General features: G+C 37.0%; 1 protein-coding gene across 1 annotated transcript in view; it reads left to right on the forward strand.

The window, feature by feature from the left end:
- The first annotated feature begins 6,612 nt into the window (after window positions 1-6,612).
- The window catches only part of LOC130096996 (SH3 and multiple ankyrin repeat domains protein 1), a 54,467-nt gene continuing 38,182 nt past the window's right edge, over window positions 6,613-22,897 (forward strand). The window contains exons 1-6 of the mRNA XM_056263692.1: window positions 6,613-6,949; window positions 14,941-15,456; window positions 17,755-17,958; window positions 20,094-20,165; window positions 20,308-20,416; window positions 21,654-21,805. Of these exons, the coding sequence (XP_056119667.1) occupies window positions 15,028-15,456; window positions 17,755-17,958; window positions 20,094-20,165; window positions 20,308-20,416; window positions 21,654-21,805 (966 nt within the window). The 5' untranslated portion in view covers window positions 6,613-6,949; window positions 14,941-15,027. The remainder of the gene's footprint in view (window positions 6,950-14,940; window positions 15,457-17,754; window positions 17,959-20,093; window positions 20,166-20,307; window positions 20,417-21,653; window positions 21,806-22,897) is intronic.

Raw genomic sequence — 22,897 nt, forward strand, 5'->3', positions numbered from 1 at the left:
TAAGTATGCATGTGTCTGCGCATGTTTCCATTGTTTTTGTTCAATCGGACAGTTTTTTTCTCCTTTGGTAATTAGAGCGGCTGCCACACCCTTTGGTCACACTTTTTTTTAACAGCTCATTTTAGCCGTGGTTTGTATTCAAGCATGCAGTGAGTGTTGCTCTCAATGTGAAATTTGGTTATTATCAGGTGTTGCTATTTACAGAACGTCCAAAGTCATGGTCGTGTAGATGGTCAGTGATCAAGAACAACTAGGCTCAAACTCAAAATAGGCATGAAAGAAAGATGCATGACTCATGCATGATGCATATATTTTATTTATCAATTTATGGTATTAAGTTTTCAGATAAATATATATTTTTCTAATTAGTCTATAGACCTTAGTACAACTATTAACTTAAAAGTGTGCATTCATTTCAAGTGCATTCAAATTTGATCGCTTGTATCAACAATTCTGTTTCTGCCCACGGAGAATATTTATGAAATTGTAAAATATTATTTTAAATCAATGTCAATTTTTTTTTATATCAAAGTTAAAAATATGAATCTGCTTTCTTGTCTTATTTAGCATTTTTATACATTTTTGCATTCAGATGTTCATGTATAAGCAATAGTAAGGTTTATTAACTGGTTCATTGTTTACTTCATAACTTCTAATGTATATTTCAAATATTTTCAATTCATTCATGTACAGTTCAAAGTAATTTTATGAGAGAAGCGATGCATACCCCCCTTCCCCAGAAGCCAGCACAAATATCTATGCTGACCTGTTGAATCATTTTTAGTTCGTGAAAGTATAAAATACTTGAACTGCTGGCTAGTTAACCTGAAATGACCCGGGTTATTTTAGTCTTGATCTCTGCACAGAACATCATCGCCTGTTTGCAGATCTGTGTTAACTCTTGGGGTTTGTGTATTTTCAGTGTTGGCAAAACAGTGTTACTTTCTTTTGAAAGTTTTTTGTGTCTACTGGATTAACAACATTAACCACACTTATCCACCCTCTGATGTTTAGTGAGCGCTGTTTTTTTAGTGTAAAGTGCAGAGGCTCTGCAATTTTTTTCTATTTACTTAAAGTGCAGTAGTGGATAAAAGCAGATAAATGTTGTAAAATGAATATTCAGTGAGTCATTCAGATGCATCTGGGGACGATGCAATATGTGGTCTTGATTTTGATTTCAATATGATTCAAATTTGTAATTCATTTATGCCAGGAGGTCCAACAGGTCAGTAGTGACAGCAAAGAGGAGGACATCTGACAACAGATCTCAAAGCCAGTGAGTAAGTTTGAGAAAAAGTTTCACACTTCACACTCAGCAATGTGACAAACGAATGTGAACAGAAAATAGATGGAATTATATTGCAAAAGCGATTACAAATATTTAAGTCACATGCACTACTTTAGTGACAGGGAATTAATTTATTATTTAATATCTTCTTCTTCCACTTCAGTGTCACAAAGCGTCTTTATACTTCTGAGACTCAAGCTTTCATAGTCATTTCTATTCTGTTCTATTCTTTATTTAATTTGCTCAAGATGTGTTCCTAATTCTTTGTTCCATTTGTGCAAGAGGAACTTGCTTTACTGTGTGTGTGTGTGTGTGTGTGGGTGTATGTATGTGTGTGTGTGTGTGCGTGCGTGCGCGCACATTAACTTCCTGTGCATTTCCCAGAATACCCAATGATGGTGTTATTTATGACCAGAATCATATCGATTGGTCATCACTTTTTTACTTTTTTTTTTTTTTACTTGAGATTAAATAGTTTTTTGCAATCAACAAGGGTATATTAAATATGTTGGTTGAATTTGGTACAGTTCACAATGCACACTCAACAATGTTTTTTAGACACACATAGTAACATTTACACATGTAGAAAAAGCTGTTGTTCAGAAATGAACTGATGATGCTTTTGACAAAATGTGCTGAAATTTAGGAGTCATTTTGGCCACATATGAATTTATAGCAGCACTTTCTATGAAACCAGCATAATTGTGCATTAACAGTGCCCTATTATACACATACAATGTTTTCATAAATAAGTGTAACCGTTATAATCTATTAATCTTAATTATATTTATGCATCTAGTAGATACTTTTATCCAAAGTGACTTGCAAAGCAATTTGTCACAGATTTATTATCTATTCACATAACACACAATGTTTCAGTAACACATCTGATTAAAATGTATTAATGCACTGTGAAAAAAAATAGCTTTTGCACTTGACGTAACTTCATTTTAATAAAGAACTGAGCCGTTTAAATAATTCAATATGAATAACTTTATAATTCATTATATACAGTATGGATGCTTCAAAGATGGTGTTGCTAAATTGATTATCAGTATGATCTTTTGAGTGGGACAGAATATCATATTTATGCCAGATGGTGAAATCTAGAGGCAGTAAACTCTGTAACCTGTGCCCTTTAATAATTGTGTTGGGAAAGCGAGATTTCGATGCCTGTGGTAAAGTAGCGGTGACTTGGTTTTTGCCTTGGTGACTTGCAGATTAAGCCGTGTTCCTGGAACAACAATCCTGTCGAAAGAAAGAAAAGCTCTAACTCTTAAACTAGAGGGCCTAACCTAATAATGCTGGTTGTCGTACAGGAAATCCAAGGCAACATCACTTTTATTTTATTTATAAAGATAATACAGTTTTTAATTACTATTTTCCATGATCTCTTTGAGTCTTAGAATCGAACGAGCTGGTTGTTTTTTTTATTTTTTTATTTTTTTATTTTTTTATTTATTAGGGACAATGCACAAAATACATTAATCTTGCGAAAAGATGTTTTGTGCCAGAGTTAGCCGAAGCTAATTTTCATCCGCAGTCCCCGGGCAGGTGCACACAATTTTTAAAACATTACATTACAAAACCACTATCAATAGTAAAAATAATGACAAATAGGCTACACATAATAATAGTCAACGAAAATCATATAAAAACAAACATGTTGTTGATGTTTGTGTTGCTGCACTTTGCTTGTATATGTTAGTGATTATTTAAAGGCTGTGTGTTTGCTGTCAGTTAAGTGTATTTTTAATTGCTCATTTTTACATTATTTTATTTTATTTAGACAGAACTGAAAGTCAGTTGAGACATGTCTCATTCCAAAACTGAAAGCGTTTTTTTAAATGTTGCTTTTTACAGATTATCAGCTTTATAATAAAAATTCCATGAATGACTGATATCTAATGAATGAGTAATATAGTACATTACGGTCTGAGGGTCAGTGATGTGGCTTAAGACATGTTGGGGATTTTGAGGTTATTTGCATTTGTCTCTTGGAGGAACAGAGGACAAGTCTTCTCTGAAAGTCATCATAGGCTTAATCATTCCAGTAGTTTGATTTGAATGTTAAAACAGTCCAAACCTCTTTAAAAATGCTTAGAATAGAAATAGAAGTAGGGATTTTGTTTTTACTGACCAGTAGGCTTAATTACTGGTATTTACTATATTAAGTATCACTATTACTATTGCTTATCGTTAGAGTTCGTGGTGTGATGTCCATCGCCCTGCAGCGTTTGTGCTCCAGACATGAATAATTCCACAAATCATGTGTCTTCTTGAGGTATTAGTTATGATGTTATGCCTGTTGGACATGAAAATAGGTGACTTGCATTAAATCCCACAGATTTACATTGAATCAAGCATCAAGGCGCAGTGAGTTTTGTAAGTAACCTCTTACATGTTCTTTAGAAATGAAAAAATAAAGTTTATTAATTGGATGACCAGATAAGTGCAATGCACTTTGAGAATTAATTGAATAAATGATGTATCCTTATGGATAATTTGTTTAATTCATGCTCAAGATGTTGCTGTTTTGGTAGCATAGCATGCTAATCAAGCAAAACATTGACTGCAAAGTAGAGCAGTAGTGGTTTCAGCTCTAGAAAATCAAATTCATGTCATTAGTTTAAAAAACACATTTGATCATCTCTGAAGATGTCAATTCTAAACTAGTATGTGAAGTGTTTATCGGCTTCGTTGTGGTTCTAATGTAAGGACGCTAAGCTTTGATGTTATAGTAAGGTCAGAAAACAGGACAGTGTTGGGGAGCAACACACAGCCTAACACTGGCTACAAACAGGCCACGATCAGTCCGTTTTGAAGGGCTTGACTGAAGAAAAACATGTATTAGTAATTAGGTAGCAGGACTGTTAGCGTGTGACTCCCAACACTGTCAGACCTACTTACACACGCCTGAAAATAGAGAAAACCACGCTGGAGGACTCCATAAACATGAGAACTCGCTAGTAATCACTATACACCACTGCCTCAATTCACCAGAACTATACATGTCCAGAGAGAGAGAGGGAGAGATAAAGAAAGACAGAAAGATAGATAGATAGATAGATAGATAGATAGATAGATAGATAGATAGATGAACAGTTGGGTAGACAAAGATAAGCAGACCATTGCAGGTTTTAATGATGATTTTTAAAAATCAAATGTTTATTTTAGATCTATGAGCTAAATATATGCTGGATTAAAGATGTAAACATATTTTGATGTATTCTATTATTTGATGATCAAATTTGTACATGAAAACAGTTGAGTGGGAAGCAGCGTTTTGGAAAGATGTTTACAATTTTTGCATGTGCATAACTGACACTAGTGCAACAGTCGGGTTCTGGAACTAAAAACTCAAGTCATTATCTCCATAAGGAAATTGATTTTGTATTGTTCAGAATCAATTTCCTTATGGAGATAATGAATGTAACGTACTGTATACACCTTTAAAACCAGACATACTGTGAGCTACGATTAATCGATATTTGCTTGGATGATATCATCCTGCATTATTTAAGCTTATATTTTTAAATAATTGTGTTTAACAGTGGAATTCCTGGTAAAAAAAATAAAATAAATACATTACCCATGATGCTGGACAGAAAATTACACCAATCAGAGAGTTGAAAAAAGCAATACACTCCAAAGTATCTCTGTAGCTCCACCCACTCTCATGAATGATGTAATCAAGTTGATCTCCCTACACTTTCAAAATACTGAAATGTTTATATATATATATATATATATATATATATATATGCATATTTTGCAATAAACTTAAAATATTTTGTTTTACATATAATCAACATTTGTAAATGAGTAGTTTTATATTTCTACCAGAAAGACTCGGGAGAATAAATACTGTAACAATAAATACATTTATTGATAGCCCAGCAAGCAATAAAGTTCTTTGGCGTAGGCCCCGTCCATAGCTCGCAATCCGAGGGTCCGGACTCTGCATTTCCTGCCTGAAGACGAAGGCAGGGGCGCAGCCGACCCCCTGTGATGTATAGGAAGGGACCATCCTGGTGGTGGTGGGGAGGATGGAGGGGAAGGGACCATCCTGGTGGTGGTGGGGAGGATGGAGGGGAAGGGACCATCCTGGTGGTGGTGGGGAGGATGGAGGGGAATGAAAGCGTCAGCATCTGCGAACTCAAACATGTGTAAGTACTGCCCCTTTAATGCTGCAAGTATTAGACATGATTGGATAGATGAGAAGGTAATAAGTGACGTAGCAATTGAGTCTTCCTGGCAGAACTTAACGCTAAAGCTTCCATTTCTCCATAGTTTTTAATTTGATTATGCTGTTCGCAATGCTTCATGGGATTGTAGTTCTTTCCCTCAATAAAGCGTTAAGTACAGTCTTGTACCTTTTGTTTTTTCGTCCGATTTTCATATACTTTTTTGCTTCAAATCAAAGTTTGTAGTGTTGTTTGTTGTGATTCACCTTGTTGCTGATTGGCTTGGTTCATGGCTTATAATGCTTTAACTAAGACTATTTTAAAATCCCTATGGGAAAAATTTAATTAACGATACTTCCGGAACCAGCGTCACTGAAAAAGGGGGCACTGTTGCACTCTATATTGGGTGGTTGCCAGGGTGTTGCTATGTGGTTGACGGGTGATTGTTAACTGTCTCGATTGAAAACTCTCTGTGGTCTTATGGTCTGTAGATGTGGTTTGGGTCCCTCTTCAATGTGCATCTTTTTTCATCCTTTTTTCATCTTTTTTTATGGTCCAGCAGGTGAAAACAGTGTGTCTGATCAGTGCAACCAGTTCCTAAACAAATAACTCGTATGAAGCAGTTCTTTGCAGTGAATTAAAAACATACTGTGCAACCAGTGAAGCTCAACTAAAAGTAAATGCCACTAATAAGAAAGACTTGCCAAACAGGCCTGATTTAGAAGTGGAGAAAGTGCAGACAGGCTCTTCAGAAGCAGGTGATGTATTATTTGAACTGTCTGGTTTCTTCATTTGTTGTGTCTGTCTGATGAAAGCCAGTCGTTCTGTCTAACTGCTTTGTGTTTTAGGTTTTTGGAGTGAGAGACGGCGACTGATTTCGGCGTGATGAGGACAGGTGAGGATTTCTCTAATTCACCGCATGAACACACGCAGTCAGGCTAATTTCTCCTTTCATTTTTCAGTCCATGACCCACTTCTGTTCAAGAGTGTGTGTGAGTGTCACAGTATGTTATTAGCTCAGATAACAGACTCACACATATGCATGATGCATACATGTCTTGCATTATACATGTGAAACTGTATGTTTTCCTGCGTGGGTTTCAGTGGTTTCCGAGTGTAACAGATGACTTCTTCCCACAAAGCCACAGAAGATCCGGATGAAACCCAAGCCTCAGATGCGAGCCAGTTTGATCTAGCATCCGAGGGGCCGTTTGTGTGTGTGTGTGTGTGGAGAGCGAGGCTGGAGGGAGGAGTGTTTGAGTGCATGACAGCGGGATGAGAGAGATCTCAGAAGAGAGGTTGTTCCAGTGCTGGAGGTGATCCTGCGTGGACGCAACGCCTGGATGTGCACGTTTATTGGCGTTTTTATGACTGTTTGCTCTGGTTGTGTCTCTCTGGACCCTGTTCTGACCATATCTCTGGAGCAAAGCGGCTCTTCTGTGCTGGAATGAGGAAGCTCAGGCTGGACATTGAGGTATGAATTCCCACTTGGATAGTGCATCCGTTATAATGCTTGGAGAGAGCAGATATAATAGTGTTTACAGGAAAAACTATTGCATGCATGATGCGCGTGACTCTCGGGATGCTTAATAGAGGACTTTTGGGAAAGTGTTGCTTTGCGTACATACACTTGTGCTGGTGTGCTTTGGCAGAACTGTGAACTGCAGTAGATGCATATGCAGCACTTTTGACTTCAGTGTGTGTTTTGCTCTAAATTGCGCTGATAGTGAGTGGGGGATTATGTGTGTGTGCTGTTTTCCTGGTGTGAGAGGCCTGCTAAGAGCAAAGGTAGGTCACTGTACGCAGAGAGCATAATTATGCACTCAAACACTTATCTAGGAAATCTGTGTAGCGAGAGAATCTGTGTGTGTTTAAACAGCCTAAGCTCAATTAGCTGTTTGATTTATCTGTGGTTTAAATGTGATCTTGAGCTGTGTATGAAGTGCATTCTTGCTGTGTACATGAATTATGTTCATGCTTAAAAAAAAAAAAAAAAAGCAGTGACTGTCAACATCCAAAAAGCACCAATTAAGTAGTTCATGGCTACTTTGCTATATTCCAAGAAGTCATAGGGTTGATAGGGTTGTGTGAGGAACAAACCCAAATTTAAGTGTTCAGTAATAATCTTTCAGCTCTCGTCTCTCTCTCTCTCTGGTCCGGTTCTCTCGCAAAGCATCATGACTTCAGAAGTCAAATGGAAGTTGTGCACAAGTTGTATGATATTGTAAAGACATTTTTATGGTCAAAACCTGGTTATCTTTCATTTTGATTTATCTTTCATCCCTCTTTGTCATGTGGTCATAAAACAGCACATCTATCTATCTGTCTGTCTATCTGTTCATTCTATCTATCGTTCATTCATTCCTTCTATCTATCTATCATCTATCGTTCATTCGTTCCTTCTATCTATCGTTCGTTTGTTAGTTAGTTAGTTTGTTCAATCTATCGTTCATTCAATCTATCGTTCATTTTATCTATCTATCTATTGTTTGTTTGTTCTATCGTTTGTTTGTTCTATCGTTTGTTCATTTGCTCTATCGTTTGTTTGTTCGTTCTATCGTTTGTTTGTTCTATCGTTTGTTCATTCGCTCTATCGTTTGTTTGTTTGTTCTATTTTTTTGTTTGTTCGTTCTTTCTATCGTTCGATTGTTTGTTCGTTCTTTTGTTCGTTTGTTCTATCTATCGTTTGTTTGTTCTATCTATCATTTGTTCGTTCCATCTATCTTTCATTCGTTTGTTCTATCAATTGTTTGTTCGTTCTATCGTTTGTTCATTCATTCTATCGTTTGTTTGTTCGTTTGTTTTATCGTTTGTTCGTTCTATTGTTTGTTCGTTCTAACTTTCGTTCGTTTGATCTTTCTATCGTTTGGTTGTTCTATTGTTCTTTTTTTAATCTATCGTTTGTTCGTTCTATCGTTTGTTCATTCCATCTATCGTTCGTTCGTGTGTTCGGTCCATTGTTTGTTCGTTCTATCGTTTGTTCATTCGTTCTATCGTTTGTTTATTTGTTCGTTCTATCTGTCGTTTGTTCGTTCTATCTATCGTTCATTCGTTTGTTCTATCATTCGTTAGTTCATTGATTCTATATATCGTTCGTTCTATCTTGTTCCTCTTGCTCTTCTTGATATTCTTGACCAGTGTAGCAGGGATTTTTTGTGCTTTCTGTATGAGAGCAGCATCATCAGTCTGTGACATTAGTGGTGTGGAGTGGACAGATAGTTGTGTTTTAGTAAAGTTTCTCTTGGTTTGGTGTTTTTTCTCTCCAGCTCTTACACTCTTTTTTTTGCGTTCTGTCTCTCCTCGTCCCAGTTTTCTCTCGTACTCCTCCTCTCTTCTAGAGCGCTGACCTCCAGAATGTTGTTGAACGAGGTCACGGCTGTGGGTTTCCTCTTCGTTTGCTTCTGCTCATCATTTGGGCTGTTCACATGTGATTTCCTGTGTTAACATTACTCTGTGTTATCTTGTACCAGTTTAACACTGGTCAAACATTAATCTGGTTTAGTAATTAATCGCCAGTTTTGAGGTTTTACACTGTAGGTTCATAATCCCTGACTTAATATTATTATTATTATTTTATTATTTAGGATCATGTTTAAACATTGATTGAACAATTAATAACAAGCATGCTATAGTAGTTTTAAATCAAATTGTAAATTCATATACATTTTGGCATGTAAATCCACTCTAGTTATCTTTAGTTCTCTAAAATCTATTACAAAAAATAGAAGGAAATGTGTAAACCGTTGTACAAAAAATGGTGTAAAAACCGTTATTTTGAACTGTTTTATGTTGCTGAAACTAAACAGTGCATACATATTTTATGTCATAAGCAATTATTCAGTAAGCATTAATGGTTTATGGTTGGTTGTGTGTTGCTTGAATACTCTTTACTATCTGATTCACATGTACTAGTGTGGTTTTTGTAGGACAACATGGTGTGTTAATTTTAGCAACACTGGTCTCTTTAGTGCCTTTCTGTTCTGGTTGATAAATACTGTAACATGCACCTGTATTTTTCTGATATGCATTCTCGCATCTGGATTGTTTTGACAAATTTAAAGTCTTACTTTGGTTATAGCAACAGAATATGTTTTACACTGAATTACTAGGCGTAAGATGATGGTTGATAACGATTCTGCAAAGTCACATAGCTGTGTAAAGGGCTGTTCCTGAATGTGACGTGGTTTATATTTGGCTTAACAGACAGAGTTTGCTTTAAGTTATCAGACTTATGATTAAATGTATGCATTTAAATGAAAATGGAATAAGTGGAAATATAAACTCCTAGTTTAGTTCTGTTTACCTCAAAGGTCTTTCTTTGCTATGTAAATTTAGGATATAGTATTCATATTCAAAAGTTTGAGGTCGGTAAGTTTTCTTTTGAAGAAGAAATTAATACTTTTATTCAGCAAGGATGGATTAAATTGATCAAAAGTGACAGTATAGACATTTATAAAATTAAAAAACATTTTTACCTATAATAAATGCTGTTCTTTTGAACTTTCTATTCAGCAAAGAATCCTGAAAACAAATGTATTTCCACAAAAAAAAAAGGTTTCCACAAAGACATGAAGCAACACAACCGTTTTCAACATTGATAATAATAAGAAATGTTTCTTGAGCAGCAAATCAGCATGTGACACTGAAGACTGGAGTAATGATGCAGAAAATTCAGCTTTGATCACAGGAATAAATTACATTTTACAATAATCACATAGAAAACAGTTATTTTAAATTGAAATAACATTTCACAATATTTCTGTTTTTACTGTAGATCAAGTAAATAGTCTTGGTTAGCAGAAGAGACTTCTTTCAAACTTTTGAATATAACTATATTATTAAGCTGTGGCCTGTATTTGAATGTATTGGCTTAAACCTTTGAGCAATTCACTGTTATTCACAACAAATTTCACAAAAACTCTTATGATCTTCAGGCCTCCCACGTAACACTTCTATCACCTGCAAACAAGTGTACAGAGGAGGGAACGCCTCTCATTTCACTCATTCATGATCCCTGGGGTTTTAAAACATCATTGCATCATGAACACTAGCAGTTCATTATAGAAACAGAAAGTGGTTTTGTGCTTTTCTCAATGACACAGTCTCCCTCAGAGCTCCAGGGAAAGAGTGCAGAAAAAACACTAAAACTCGGTTTAATTGTCCGTTATCTGCGCCGTCATTCTTTTCTAATAGAGCGATGGCCGGTGAGAGACACAAAGAGCGTGAGCGAGAGGAATGGACCAATGCCGGACCTGGTTGCTCCACTTCTTTTTAACGGGTTATAAAAGTGGGACAGCCTGTTCCATGGCAGTTCTCCAATTAAAGTTTCTGGGGACCGATTCACTGGAAATATATCTATATTCACCCTGTCCTACATAGGAGGGGGTGGTGCGCTATGTATGTGAGAGAATGAAGTACAATACGATAGGAGGTGTGTGTAAAAGGGTTTCTTCTTTGAAAAACCGAGCGAGCTGAATGGACACTCGGACGTAATGGATTATGTGCAGAAATGCGAGTGGAAAAGCCTTGTAGGTGCTGTATTTAGTTATTTATGTGACCCAATACTGGTTTTATTGGACTACTAACTAAATTGCATTTGTTTCTCTGTGATATAGTACTGTTTAACAGGCCTTGTCTCGTGTCCGGTGTCCTGACAGACTGGTTTCTGCAGTCTTTTTGCTGTTTTCATGACCTGGTCTCGTATCACCGCTCTTCCCACTTTGTCCTTGGGCTGCTGGTTTCTGTGTGGCGCCTGCATTACTCTCTCTGAATCGTCTCTAGAGAGTGAAATGAGGCCAGTGCTCTATTTTTCCCCACCTGCCCCAGTCAACTGCCAATTATACAGCAGAGAGCTAATCAGCCGAGGGAGAAACACTTCTCTGCATTCTCATTGGTCCTGTTTTATTAGCTGGTTAATATAAGGGGATTCATGCATGGATGCATGTATAATTCTTTAGGCACGTTCAAACCAAGGACGATAACTGTAACGATGACGGTAAAAATATAGTTCTATAAATGTAAAAGAGTCCAAAGCACAACTATAACGACAACGGCACAGAGGAACTATATCGTTGGAATCACTTTCAGAACTATTTATTCCAGCTGATGACCAATAAAAACATTGACAACCAATCGGAATCCATTTTGCTTTAAAGCCAAGGGCTCGAGCATTTAAAGCGACAGATGGCATAAACTGCAGCGCATGCTTAGAATAATCAAAGTGTCATTCATACATCCATAAATACATTGATACATATATACAGTACATACATATATACTGTTGTGGAAATTGTAATAGTCATTGATCCCTAACAGATATCATAAGAGAGAGAACCTATTCAATGTGTAAAATATATGTGTGTACAGTACGTGCTTGTGCGTGACGTTTCAGGAACATATGGGACAGGACCTCTGACCGTAGGGACGGCCAGTTTTGGCCAGTTTATTTCAGTACCAGTTTGTGTCTTTAAGTAGAGACTGAACAGCAGTAAGGACCTTATCTGGGTGGGTGAAAGGTACAGCGGGGGAAGAGGAACCTTAAAAAGAGTATAAAGGCTGTCTCATATCTTCCTGTTGTGTGTCACTCTCATGCACAGCGTAACTTCTGTGTGTCAGACTGAACCTATTCTTGCAAGAATAAATCATTTTAAAAGACCTTTTGTCTCAGAATGTCTCCACACCAGAATGTGATATTGGTTGGTTAATGATTTTTTGCCACAACAATACTTACATACATCCATACATACATTGGTACATATATACAGTACATACATACATACATACATCCATACATACATACTTACATACATACATCCATACATACATTGATACATATATACAGTACATACATACATACATCCATACATACATACTTACATACATACATCCATACATACATTGATACATATATACTGTACATACATACATACTTACATACATCCATACATAAATTGATACATATATACTGTACATACTTACATACATCCATACATCCATACATTGAATCATATATACAGTACAAACATACATACATACTTACATACATCCATACATACATACATGCATAAATCCATTTATCCATCCATCCATCCATCATACATACATACATATACATACCCAGACTCAATGGAAGCCTGTATTAGAAACTAAACTTGATATTGCCATCAATTTATTTTTATAAATGGATTAAGCAATTGATATGAAGGGTTTGTGAACGAGACCATCTGTGTCTCATTGGCTTGATTCATCCTTGAATTGGCACCCGTGTAACCAGTCAAGTTTCCTAATAGCCTGTTTTAAACAGTTGATTTGATATTAGTCTTAATGTCAGACGCCACAGTCTCTTGCTGACCGTCTAATGTATATTGTATATAAAAGATGGGGGGGGGGGGGGACTTTCTTGATCAGGCTGATATTGAATTTTTTTACATCACTGGGTAGTGGGTTGATTCAATGGATGCTTTTTGAGGATGAATTATCACTGGATTTGCCATAATTTACCAATGCTTATTTTGTGGTGGTATTTTATTACCGTTCACAGAAACTGCCAAGGCATAATTTATGGTTCCATTTCACAACAGTCTATTATTTTGGTGATCTATTTCAGATTAATCACACATAAAAGCAATCTCTTTTACTTTTTCATGAGGGAACAGAAAATTCATGCATTTTCTGGCTTTTCAAAGGATGAAGCATGTGGTGTGTTTATCATCTTTGATTACAGAGATATATTTACATAGCCAGAAACAATCAATTATATAAAGATTAATCAAACAGTCCAAATTATTAAAAACCCAAATACAGTAATAATTAAGGCATTGGTAAATAGAGGGGTTAAAACACTGGGCTGATTTATAAATAGTACGCCAATAATACCGGAAGCTACTGCAGTATTTGCAGTGGGGGAATGTGCTCTTGATGAACCACAAACAGGTTCATTAAGGTAAATGACCATCTAAAGCTGTGAACGGGTGAATCAGTCACCATGAGCCGTCAGTAATGAGATCTCTGGAGGTTTACAGGACAGTTTCTTAATGTGGACGTCACTGACGCCATTTCTATCTTCAGTATTTACTGTACAGATGACAGGCATTAAGGGAGAGGTGGAGATGTTTTGCATATGTGTGGAGTTATGTTCTTTAAGCGTGTAAAATAAAGCGGAGACAAATTATGCTGACTGAAGCTGATATAAATAAATTCATTGAGTCAGTGACCCTCTTGTGTGCAATTAAACAACAATATAATCAGCAGAAATGCAGCGGGCGGATGCTTCAGTTACAGGACAATGACCTGAATCACACGCTGAATCCAACCAATGTAAATCTGCAAGTCAAGTCAATTTATTTGTATAGCACATTTCACAAAGCGCTAAATGTCTTCCATCACTGAAGACACTCATTTAGCACATGCTCAGTAAGGAAAAACAAGTTTAACTTCGTCAAAAAACGTTTTTTTCTTCATGAATGTCCCGTTGTTTTCTTTATGGTGTGTTGGAATTTAAGTTTAAGATAAAACAAAGTGTTTCTGGGTTAAAGTTAACATGCATGACAGACCATATTACACATTCTTACAAACAATTGCAACACTCAAAAAATGAAAGCTGGTTAAATTGAAAAATTGAATCTTTAAGAAAGGCAATGAACATTATTTCATTGAAGTATCTAGGACTGTTTTTGATTACTGATCAATATATTTTAGTGAACAGGATTTGACCTATTTTATATAATTATAATACCACTCAAAGTTTTTCTTTAAATGCTGTTTATTCCTGATGACTAAAATCATTAATTCCATATAAATGAATAACCTATACAGTAATTTAGTATTAAAGCTCTGAAGTGTGCTCATTACTCACTTTATTATAAATAATCGTTTCTAACTATTTTTCTTTCCCATGTATCTTCTCTCAAAACAAAGCAAACCACAATTATTCCGGTAGAGTAAAGGAGCTATGCATTGATTTTATTTTGATTATGTCTTTTCAGGATCACAAATAAATGGTGAAGAGTAACATTAAGAAGCTAAGAACAATAACATCCTCTTGGAGATGCACATGGATGCCACCAGCACATAGAGATTCACACTGAATCATACTGTAATTTAGCCCGAATTCAACTTTCAGTCTTCCGCAAATTGAATCCAGTGTGTTAGCCCTGGAGATACAGCTGGAGTTTGCTATTTTTAGAAGTAAATTTGTGGAAAAAGTCCCACACTGTGTCTTATCTTGCAGATCTTTATTAAATAACAGGTTTTTACTAAAACAAGCTGTTATTTGCAGGCTATACAGCAGTGTTGTTTCCAGGGAGTTGCTAAGGAGTTCTATGTGGTTTATTAATGGTCTAAGTTAAAAGATATCCTGGTTTCTGGGTGGGCTTTTATATTGACTCCATATATCAATCTGGAATTTATTTTAACATCAATGCATCACACCTCTAAGGATTATTCTCTCTTTCTTTTCCTCTTCAGTCTGTCTAACATTAAGGTGGATGTCGATAAGCACCATGACCCAGCAGCTTAGCATCAACACTGCTTGCTGACACGGTGCAGCAAAGGATGCTGGGAAACACCAAGCGGTTTTTTGGCAGCGCCGAGGACAAAGAGGGTGAAGATGAGGAGGATGAGGAGGAGAGATTGAAGAGAGCAAAACAAAATGGGATGATCGATATGGGAGAAAAGGAACACCAGAACCGGGGCGGACGCAAGGGGGACGGATCCAAACCGGCAGCCGTTGTGATTGGATGGCAGAGAGGAGAGAGACAACCGAGGGCTGGCAATCCGGCCCAAAGAGGAATCCCACATTTACCCAGTCAGCCGACGCTTTATCATCAGACAACCAATCAGCCGCTGTATCACCCGGTCTTGACCAATCAGCAGGCCCGGCGGCGTATGATGGAGCGGAGCATGACCACAGTCACGCCTGTCGAAGACTCGCACCTCCCCGTGATCGTTTTCCGCATCGGGATACCGGATATCAAACAAACGGTCTGTGCATTTCTGTTCGCACACATTCAGACATACTCACAAACTGCACTAGAGAGTGGCCGATAATCATCTCCACTACTTCTCTACTTAATTGGTTTCATTTTCCGTACCGAGATTCACGCCTACTGATAATAATAAACATTTAGAATTAATGTTTTATTTTATAGTTGTGTAATGATTTTTCAGTTATGACTATTTTTGTTGTTAATAATATAAATATTTATAATAATATAAATATTGTTTTTTTTAGTTATTGTTGTCAAATAAAGTGAATTCAAATCATTTTAAATTGATTCAATTAGTAATAATAATAATAATATTTTATTTTTATAGTTCTAGATGGTTTTTCAGTTGTTATTATCAGTATTATTATTATAGTTATATTTTGTTTTTATAGCTGTAATGTAGATTTTTTTTAGCTGTCATTATTATTAATATGTTATAAATATGACATTATAAATGTGTTATTATAAAATTAGTACTTTATTTTTATAGTTGTAGTAGTGTAATTTTTTTTTAATTTCTTAATTACGTGAAATAAATAGACATAATTTTATTTCAAATGTATTCTGCATATTGGTAATTAGACACTTAAAACAATTTGGTATGTTTAAAATGCAATATTGGTCAGTGTCTATTTTTCCTTGACAGCATTGAGATATTAATGGAAAGAAAACGGAGACTTTTGCTGAAAAATACTCTCACGCGCGTCTCCTCTAGTTGTAGAAATAATGTATCAGACTTTGCTCAGATTTGTCAAGACACTAAAGTCTGCAATCAAAAGTCAGAGATCTCTAAAAATGTATGAAATGTTGCTGTCTCCTTTGCTTAATTAACGTCTGATCTTCACACACTCACACACACACACACAAACAAACTGTACAACAGTAAATGCTCCTAATAAGTTTCTGAAAGCTTCAAAGAAACACACACACACATGCACGCACAAACAAACAATCAAACTGTACAACAGTAAATGCTCCTAATAAGTTTCTGAAAGCTTCAAAGAAACACACACACACATGCACGCACAAACAAACAATCAAACTGTACAACAGTAAATGCTCCTAATAAGTTTCTGAAAGATTCAAAGAAACACACACACTTTAATATACTCTGGATCTATTGTGTCTCCCAGGGTTATCGTGGGAGGGATTAGGAGAAAATTAAAAAAATAATTTAATTCAGGGGGAGAAAAGGGGGAACATGGGAATCCTTAATGAAAGAATATTTAGCGTGTTGTATATTAGTGTGTGTGTGAAGCTATTCTGGGACATTTTAAATAAACACACACACTGAGCTCGAGTTTCCTCTCATGTTTTGTGTGGGAGCTCTGACCTGATTTAATGTCAAAATCGCTCTCATCTAAACTCATCTAAACTCCTGACTCAATTAGCAGCTCACTTAACATTCTCGATCGCGGCACATTAACGATCCCCAGATAAAGCAGCATGCTCACACACTCTTCACAGTGCTGAAGTTTTGCTGTTGGATTTTAATATGCAGGATGGTTTATTGTTTGCAGTATGTCAGTTTTAAAGCTTTTGAAATGGCTTGTAAAAGTGATTGTTCACATTCAAACAACACAGAGGCTCTTCTGTGCCGCTTCAAATTCAGATTCAACAGGTGTCAGTATTTTAAGCATACAAAATGTTTAATCTTACATGTTTTTGTGCACCACAGAAAATTATTGCAGCTTTGTAAAAACAAACAAAAATCGTGTTTACAGTAATGCATTTCATTATTATACTCATTATACAGTAATGGAAGTGTTATTTTAGGTATTATTGATATACTATCATAGTTTTTGAATTAGATTTTATTTGTATATTTTCTGTTTCTTCAATTTCAGGTAAAGTTTTAGTAATTTTGTTGGGTTTAAAAAAAAATATATATATTAAGACCAAAACACTGAAAGTTCCTTTTGTTCAATTAAGGATTTTTTTTTAATTATTCATATTTTCAGGGGCTTAAGTGGCCCTTAACAAGCTCAAAAACTCTTGAAACTTTGCACACACATTGCTGCATACATGTAAATGTAAATAAAGTCTTCAAATATACAGGTTGCACACTCTGCCTGTAAACCCTCCAGAACGTCGTGTCCTTAGACGTCCATTGTAAGTGCATTACTGTAAACACGACTTCTATATGAGGTACGAGTCCAAATGAAGGTCTGTGTTGAACGACAGCATGTCACAGATGCCGTCGATAAATCTGAAGTCGTTTTGAACCTTAAATCCAGTTCAATCTGTTGTTCTTTCTCTCTCTCAAACCTGTTTTCTCCTTCGCCGTCTGTAGAAGTGTTTGCGGTTTGATCCCGACGCGAGCGTTTGGAGTGCGAAGCAGCAGATTATTTGTTCTCTCAGCGAGTCGTTGTGGGACGCTTACAATTACGGCCTCTTCCAGCCAGCTGGAGACGGACGAGATGCCAAGTTCCTGGAGGAGGAGCGCTTGCTTCGAGAGTTTTCCCAGTCCCTGGAGAAGGGAGTGCCCTACCTGGAGGTGCTGTAGCGAATAATAGATCACAGGCTCACAAACACTAGACAACATCACCCAGAATGCTCCAGAACCTCATAACCTTCTGTACAGACATACCTTAAAGTCCTGGCTACAAAAAAGCTTGAACATTTCAATCGTTTTTGGCTCATGCCGAGCCTACAGGGGCAAGCTGTCACAATAGGAACCCTGCCGTTTCATTGACCATTGAGAAAAATACCTGGTAACACTTTACAATAAGGTTCCATTTGTTAAAGGACAAGTTTGGTATTTTACACTTAAAGCCCTGTTTTAAGATCGTTTCTGATGAAATAGAACGGTTAAGATTAAAATTTGGACACATGCTGCTGGCCCGAGAAATTTCGGTTTCTGTGGTTGCACCCCCAAACCCCCCTCCCCCCCCCCCACCTCCACAATGGTTGCATAGGTGCACTCGAACAATCCTTCATAAAACGCATTAAACATAAGTTTACAAAGACGTTAAACTCACCGAGTGGTCTGGGGTGTTCACTGATATGCACACAAAAATGCAAAAGATGCTTTCCAACAGGTTTTATCGTTTTTGTCCAAGTCAATGGAGTTGGACAAAAACTACGATAAAACCTGTTGGAAAGTATCTTTTTCAGCGATTTTTGTGTGAGCATATCAATGAACACCCCTGACCACTCGGTGAGTTTAACATCTTTGTCTTTGTCTTTGCAACCACAGAAACCGAAAATTCTCGGGCCAGCAGCATGTGTCCAAATTTCAATCTTAACCGTTCTATTTCATCAGAAACGATCTTAAAACAGGGCTTTAAGTGTAAAACACTAGCCCGGGAAAACCCAGACAACTTCCGGCAAATTTAGATTTGCTCTGAAAGTTAGTCTGGCAAAGAGCTCATTCAAGCCCATTTCCAATCCGTCGAAATCGCGGCACCAATCAGAAACGTTGGGGCGGGCTTTACACGATGACGACAGCGCTGGGATTTTGAAGCAGATTTTGTAGCCTACATTACAAAGATGGATGCCGCCGTCGAACATCACTCGTTCCAATCAGCTATCGCGTCTGTTTTAAGCGATTTGAACGTTTCCTTTTAGTTAAAAACCGAGCAAAGAACAACACTCGTCCGCTCTGCATACGTCATCTCCTTCATCGCTCTGATTGGGTTTAGGTCTATCCGCGACGTCCGTTGGTGACGCCCCTCTGGAAATGATTTGTCTATGACGCTTTGCCAGACCATAACTCAGTTACAACTGAGAATGGTCTGGTTTTAACCAGGCTAGTAAAACACCGAACTTGTCCTTTAACATTAACTAACAGTACTTCAAAAGCAGGTTCATTTAAACATTTGCTAATAAATTATTAAACATTTCAAAAGTTGTATATGTTAATATTATTTCATGGACTCGAGCTAATACAAACTAACAATGAGTAATGTATTTTAATTAATGTTAAGAAAGATTAATAAACACTGTAAATGTATTACTCATTTATAGTTAATATTAGTTTAATGCATGAACTAATATCAACTAATGGGACCTTATTGTAAAGTGTTTTCGAATACCTTTAAATTTTTTTATTAAATGTTAAAAAAAAAACTTATTTGTGTTTTAAATGCATTACATGTTTTTTTAATGGCATTTTTGGACATTTTAGACATTTTTAAACAGTTACAGTAAAAAAAATAATTCATGTAACAGCAAAAATGGACTAAACTATCAACCATTGTTAGACTCATTGTATAGTTGACTTATTTTCTTAATGACTTATACTTTAAGATTTGAATAGTTTATTCTTTGTTAATCAGTCTTCTTAATATGTATTAGTAAGAAGTTTATTAGTTTGTCTGTTTTTATTTGTATTTAATTTTTGCTGTTTTATTTAATTTTTATATTTTATATATATATTTATTTTGTGTTAATATGTTAGTTTTTATTTAATTAATTAAATAATTTTATTTTACATTTTTATTTTTTAATGTTTTATTTTATTTTTCAAGTCTCCAAAAGTGGAGCATTTCTTTGATGTGCAACAGTTTGGACCGACCATCTACATTAATGACTCATTTAGTTCTTGTTTCTCAGAACTTGTAAACTGAACACGCTTTAACCAGTTTCTCTCTATCCCCTCCCTCTCTTCCTGGTGTCTTAAACTCACAGTTCAGATATAAGACACGAGTCTACAAACAGACAAACCTGGATGAGAAACAGCTAACAAAGCTGCACACCAAGGTAAATACAGGACAAAAATATTAATATCCACCGAAAACGGATCTTGTATAACAGCAAAAATGAAATATCCAGTCGAGACGGATGTGTTAACAGAACAGACTGAAGTAAGGAAGTGTCTGACTGTGTGTGTCTCCCTCTTCAGGCCAATCTAAAGAAGTTCCTGGATTATGTTCATGGTGGAGCTGTGGAGAAATTGAGTAAAGCTCTGGAGAAAGGACTGGATCCGAACTACCATGACACTGAAAGCGGAGGTGAGACACACACAAAACTTAAACTACTGTACGTGAAGGGTCATGAATCCTTTGAGAGTGTCCAAATACTTTTGATAATATGCCAAGACAAACCCTTAAAGGGATAGTTCACCCAAAAATGAAAATGTTGTCATTACTTACTGACCCTCAAGTTGTTCCAGTGCAGTATGAGTTTCTTCTGTTGAACTCATAAGAAGATATTTTAAAGAATGCTGGTAGCCATTGACTTCCATAGTATTTGTTTTTCTTACTATGGAAGTCAATGGGGTCCATCAACTGTCTGGTTACCAACATTCTTTAAAACATCTTCTGTTGTGTTTAACAGAAGAGAGAAACTCATACAGGTTTGGAACAACTTAAATGATGACAGAATTATCATTTTTGGGTGAACTATCCCTTTAAATGCAGCTTGCATTACCCTTTTTGAAGTGCTTTAAATATATAAACTCATGCGTATGAGATTTCATGAGGAAAAAAGTGCAATCATATTATTTGGGCAATCAGTGTGATCCTGGAAGTTAGACCTGTTTTGTTTTTTTGGCCTAGATTGCATATATTATGTAGTACAGTGGTCCTCAATCCCGGTCCTGGCGTATCAATGTTGTTCCCTATGCCATTAGCAGAATGGACTGAACATGTACGCTCCTTTCAGATTGAAATCTCACTTATGATGGCAGAATACCCTTGTGAAGTCCACTTTGCAGGGCACTTACGGTCGAGTTGAGCAAATCTCTGAACTGATAAGAGATGCATGCAAAATGTGCAGAGCGGGAGGGTACGAGGAACGGAACTGAGAACCACAGATGTAGTTTAGTAGATGTATATTGCATGGAGAATATGTTTAAACCTTTGACATTTTCAGTTCTGATGAGCGTCATTGTGTTGCCAACATTGCCCTGTCAGAATCGTCTCATTTCATTAACCTTAGACTCGAAGCTCATTATGTTCCTCTGAGTCTATTCTCATCATCTGGCGTGTTTTTTCTTTGAGAGGATACTTTTTATTTGATGTGACATTCAGCGCACTAATTCCATTGATGCTAAGAATAAGCAAGAGTTGAGTATGTCGCTCACAGGCAGTATGATGTCACAGTAATCCTGCAGCTCATTGGTCACTTCTAACCGAGACGATCCTTTCATGTTTGTCATTTTAACATTTAGTATGTTGCCTGTTATTCTTAAATCAAGCTGTTCTTCTGTAGCTGTAATGTCCGTGTCTGTTTCCGTCTGTCTCTCAGAGACGCCTCTGACTCTGGCGGTTCAGGGGTGTCTGAGCGTGGAAGGGATTCGTGTTCTGGTGCTGAACGGAGCTCATGTGGATTTCAGATCCAGAGATGGACTCACACCCCTCCACAAAGCAGTCAGAGCACACAACCAATCCACACTGATGGTACAAACACATGCAGTTCATTCACAGCACGACTGAACAAAATGCTTTTAAATATTTTGAGGTGCAAAGTAGTTTTTTTCTCTCTTATAGTGTCCCTATTATGCTATTTAAAGGGTCCTAATTTAGTTTTTGGAATCTCCTACAACAGGTTTACATGCAACCAAGAAACACTTTAATTTTCTCATAATATATTTTGCAGCATCACCTGTTTTCCCACAGTGTCTGAATCGGTTTGATAAAGGTTTCTGTCTCTCTAAACCCCACCTTTCTGAGAGCTGCTCTGCTCTGATTGGTCATATGACCCAGTCTGTTATGATTGGTCTGCTCTGCTCTGATTGGTCATATGGCCCAGTCTGTTGTGATTGGTCTACTCTGCTCTGATTGGTCAGACGGCCCAGTCTGTTATAATTGGTCTACTCTGCTCTGATTGGTCAGATGGCCCAGTCTGTTGTGATTGGTCTACTCTTCTCTGATTGGTCAGATGCCCCAGTCTGTTATGATTGGTCTACTCTGCTCTGATTGGTCATATGGCCCAGTCTGTTATGATTTGTCTACTCTTCTCTGATTGGACAGACGGCCCAGTCTGTTGTGATTGGTCTACTCTTCTCTGATTGGTCAGACGGCCCAGTCTGTTGTGATTGGTCTACTCTTTTTTGATTGGTCAGACGGCCCAGTCTGTTGTGATTGGTCTACTCTTCTCTGATTGGTCAGAAGGCCCAGTCTGTTGTGATTGGTCTACTCTTCTCTGATTGGTCAGACGGCCCAGTCTGTTGTGATTGGTCTACTCTTCTCTGATTGGTCAGATGGCTCAGTCTGTTGTGATTGGTCTACTCTTCTCTGATTGGTCAGATGGCTCAGTCTGTTGTGATTGGTCTACTCTTCTCTGATTGGTCAGACGGCCCAGTCTGTTGTGATTGGTCTACTCTTCTCTGATTGGTCAGATGGCCCAGTCTGTTGTGATTGGTCTACTCTTCTCTGATTGGTCAGACGGCCCAGTCTGTTGTGATTGGTCTACTCTTCTCTAATTGGTCAGACGGCCCAGTCTGTTGTGATTGGTCTACTCTTCTCTGATTGGTCAGACGGCCCAGTCTG

The sequence above is a fragment of the Rhinichthys klamathensis genome, unplaced genomic scaffold, assembly GCF_029890125.1.
Source record: "Rhinichthys klamathensis goyatoka isolate OS25496 unplaced genomic scaffold, OSU_Roscu_1.1 h1tg000209l_1, whole genome shotgun sequence".
NCBI classification, from domain to species: Eukaryota; Metazoa; Chordata; class Actinopteri; order Cypriniformes; family Leuciscidae; genus Rhinichthys; species Rhinichthys klamathensis.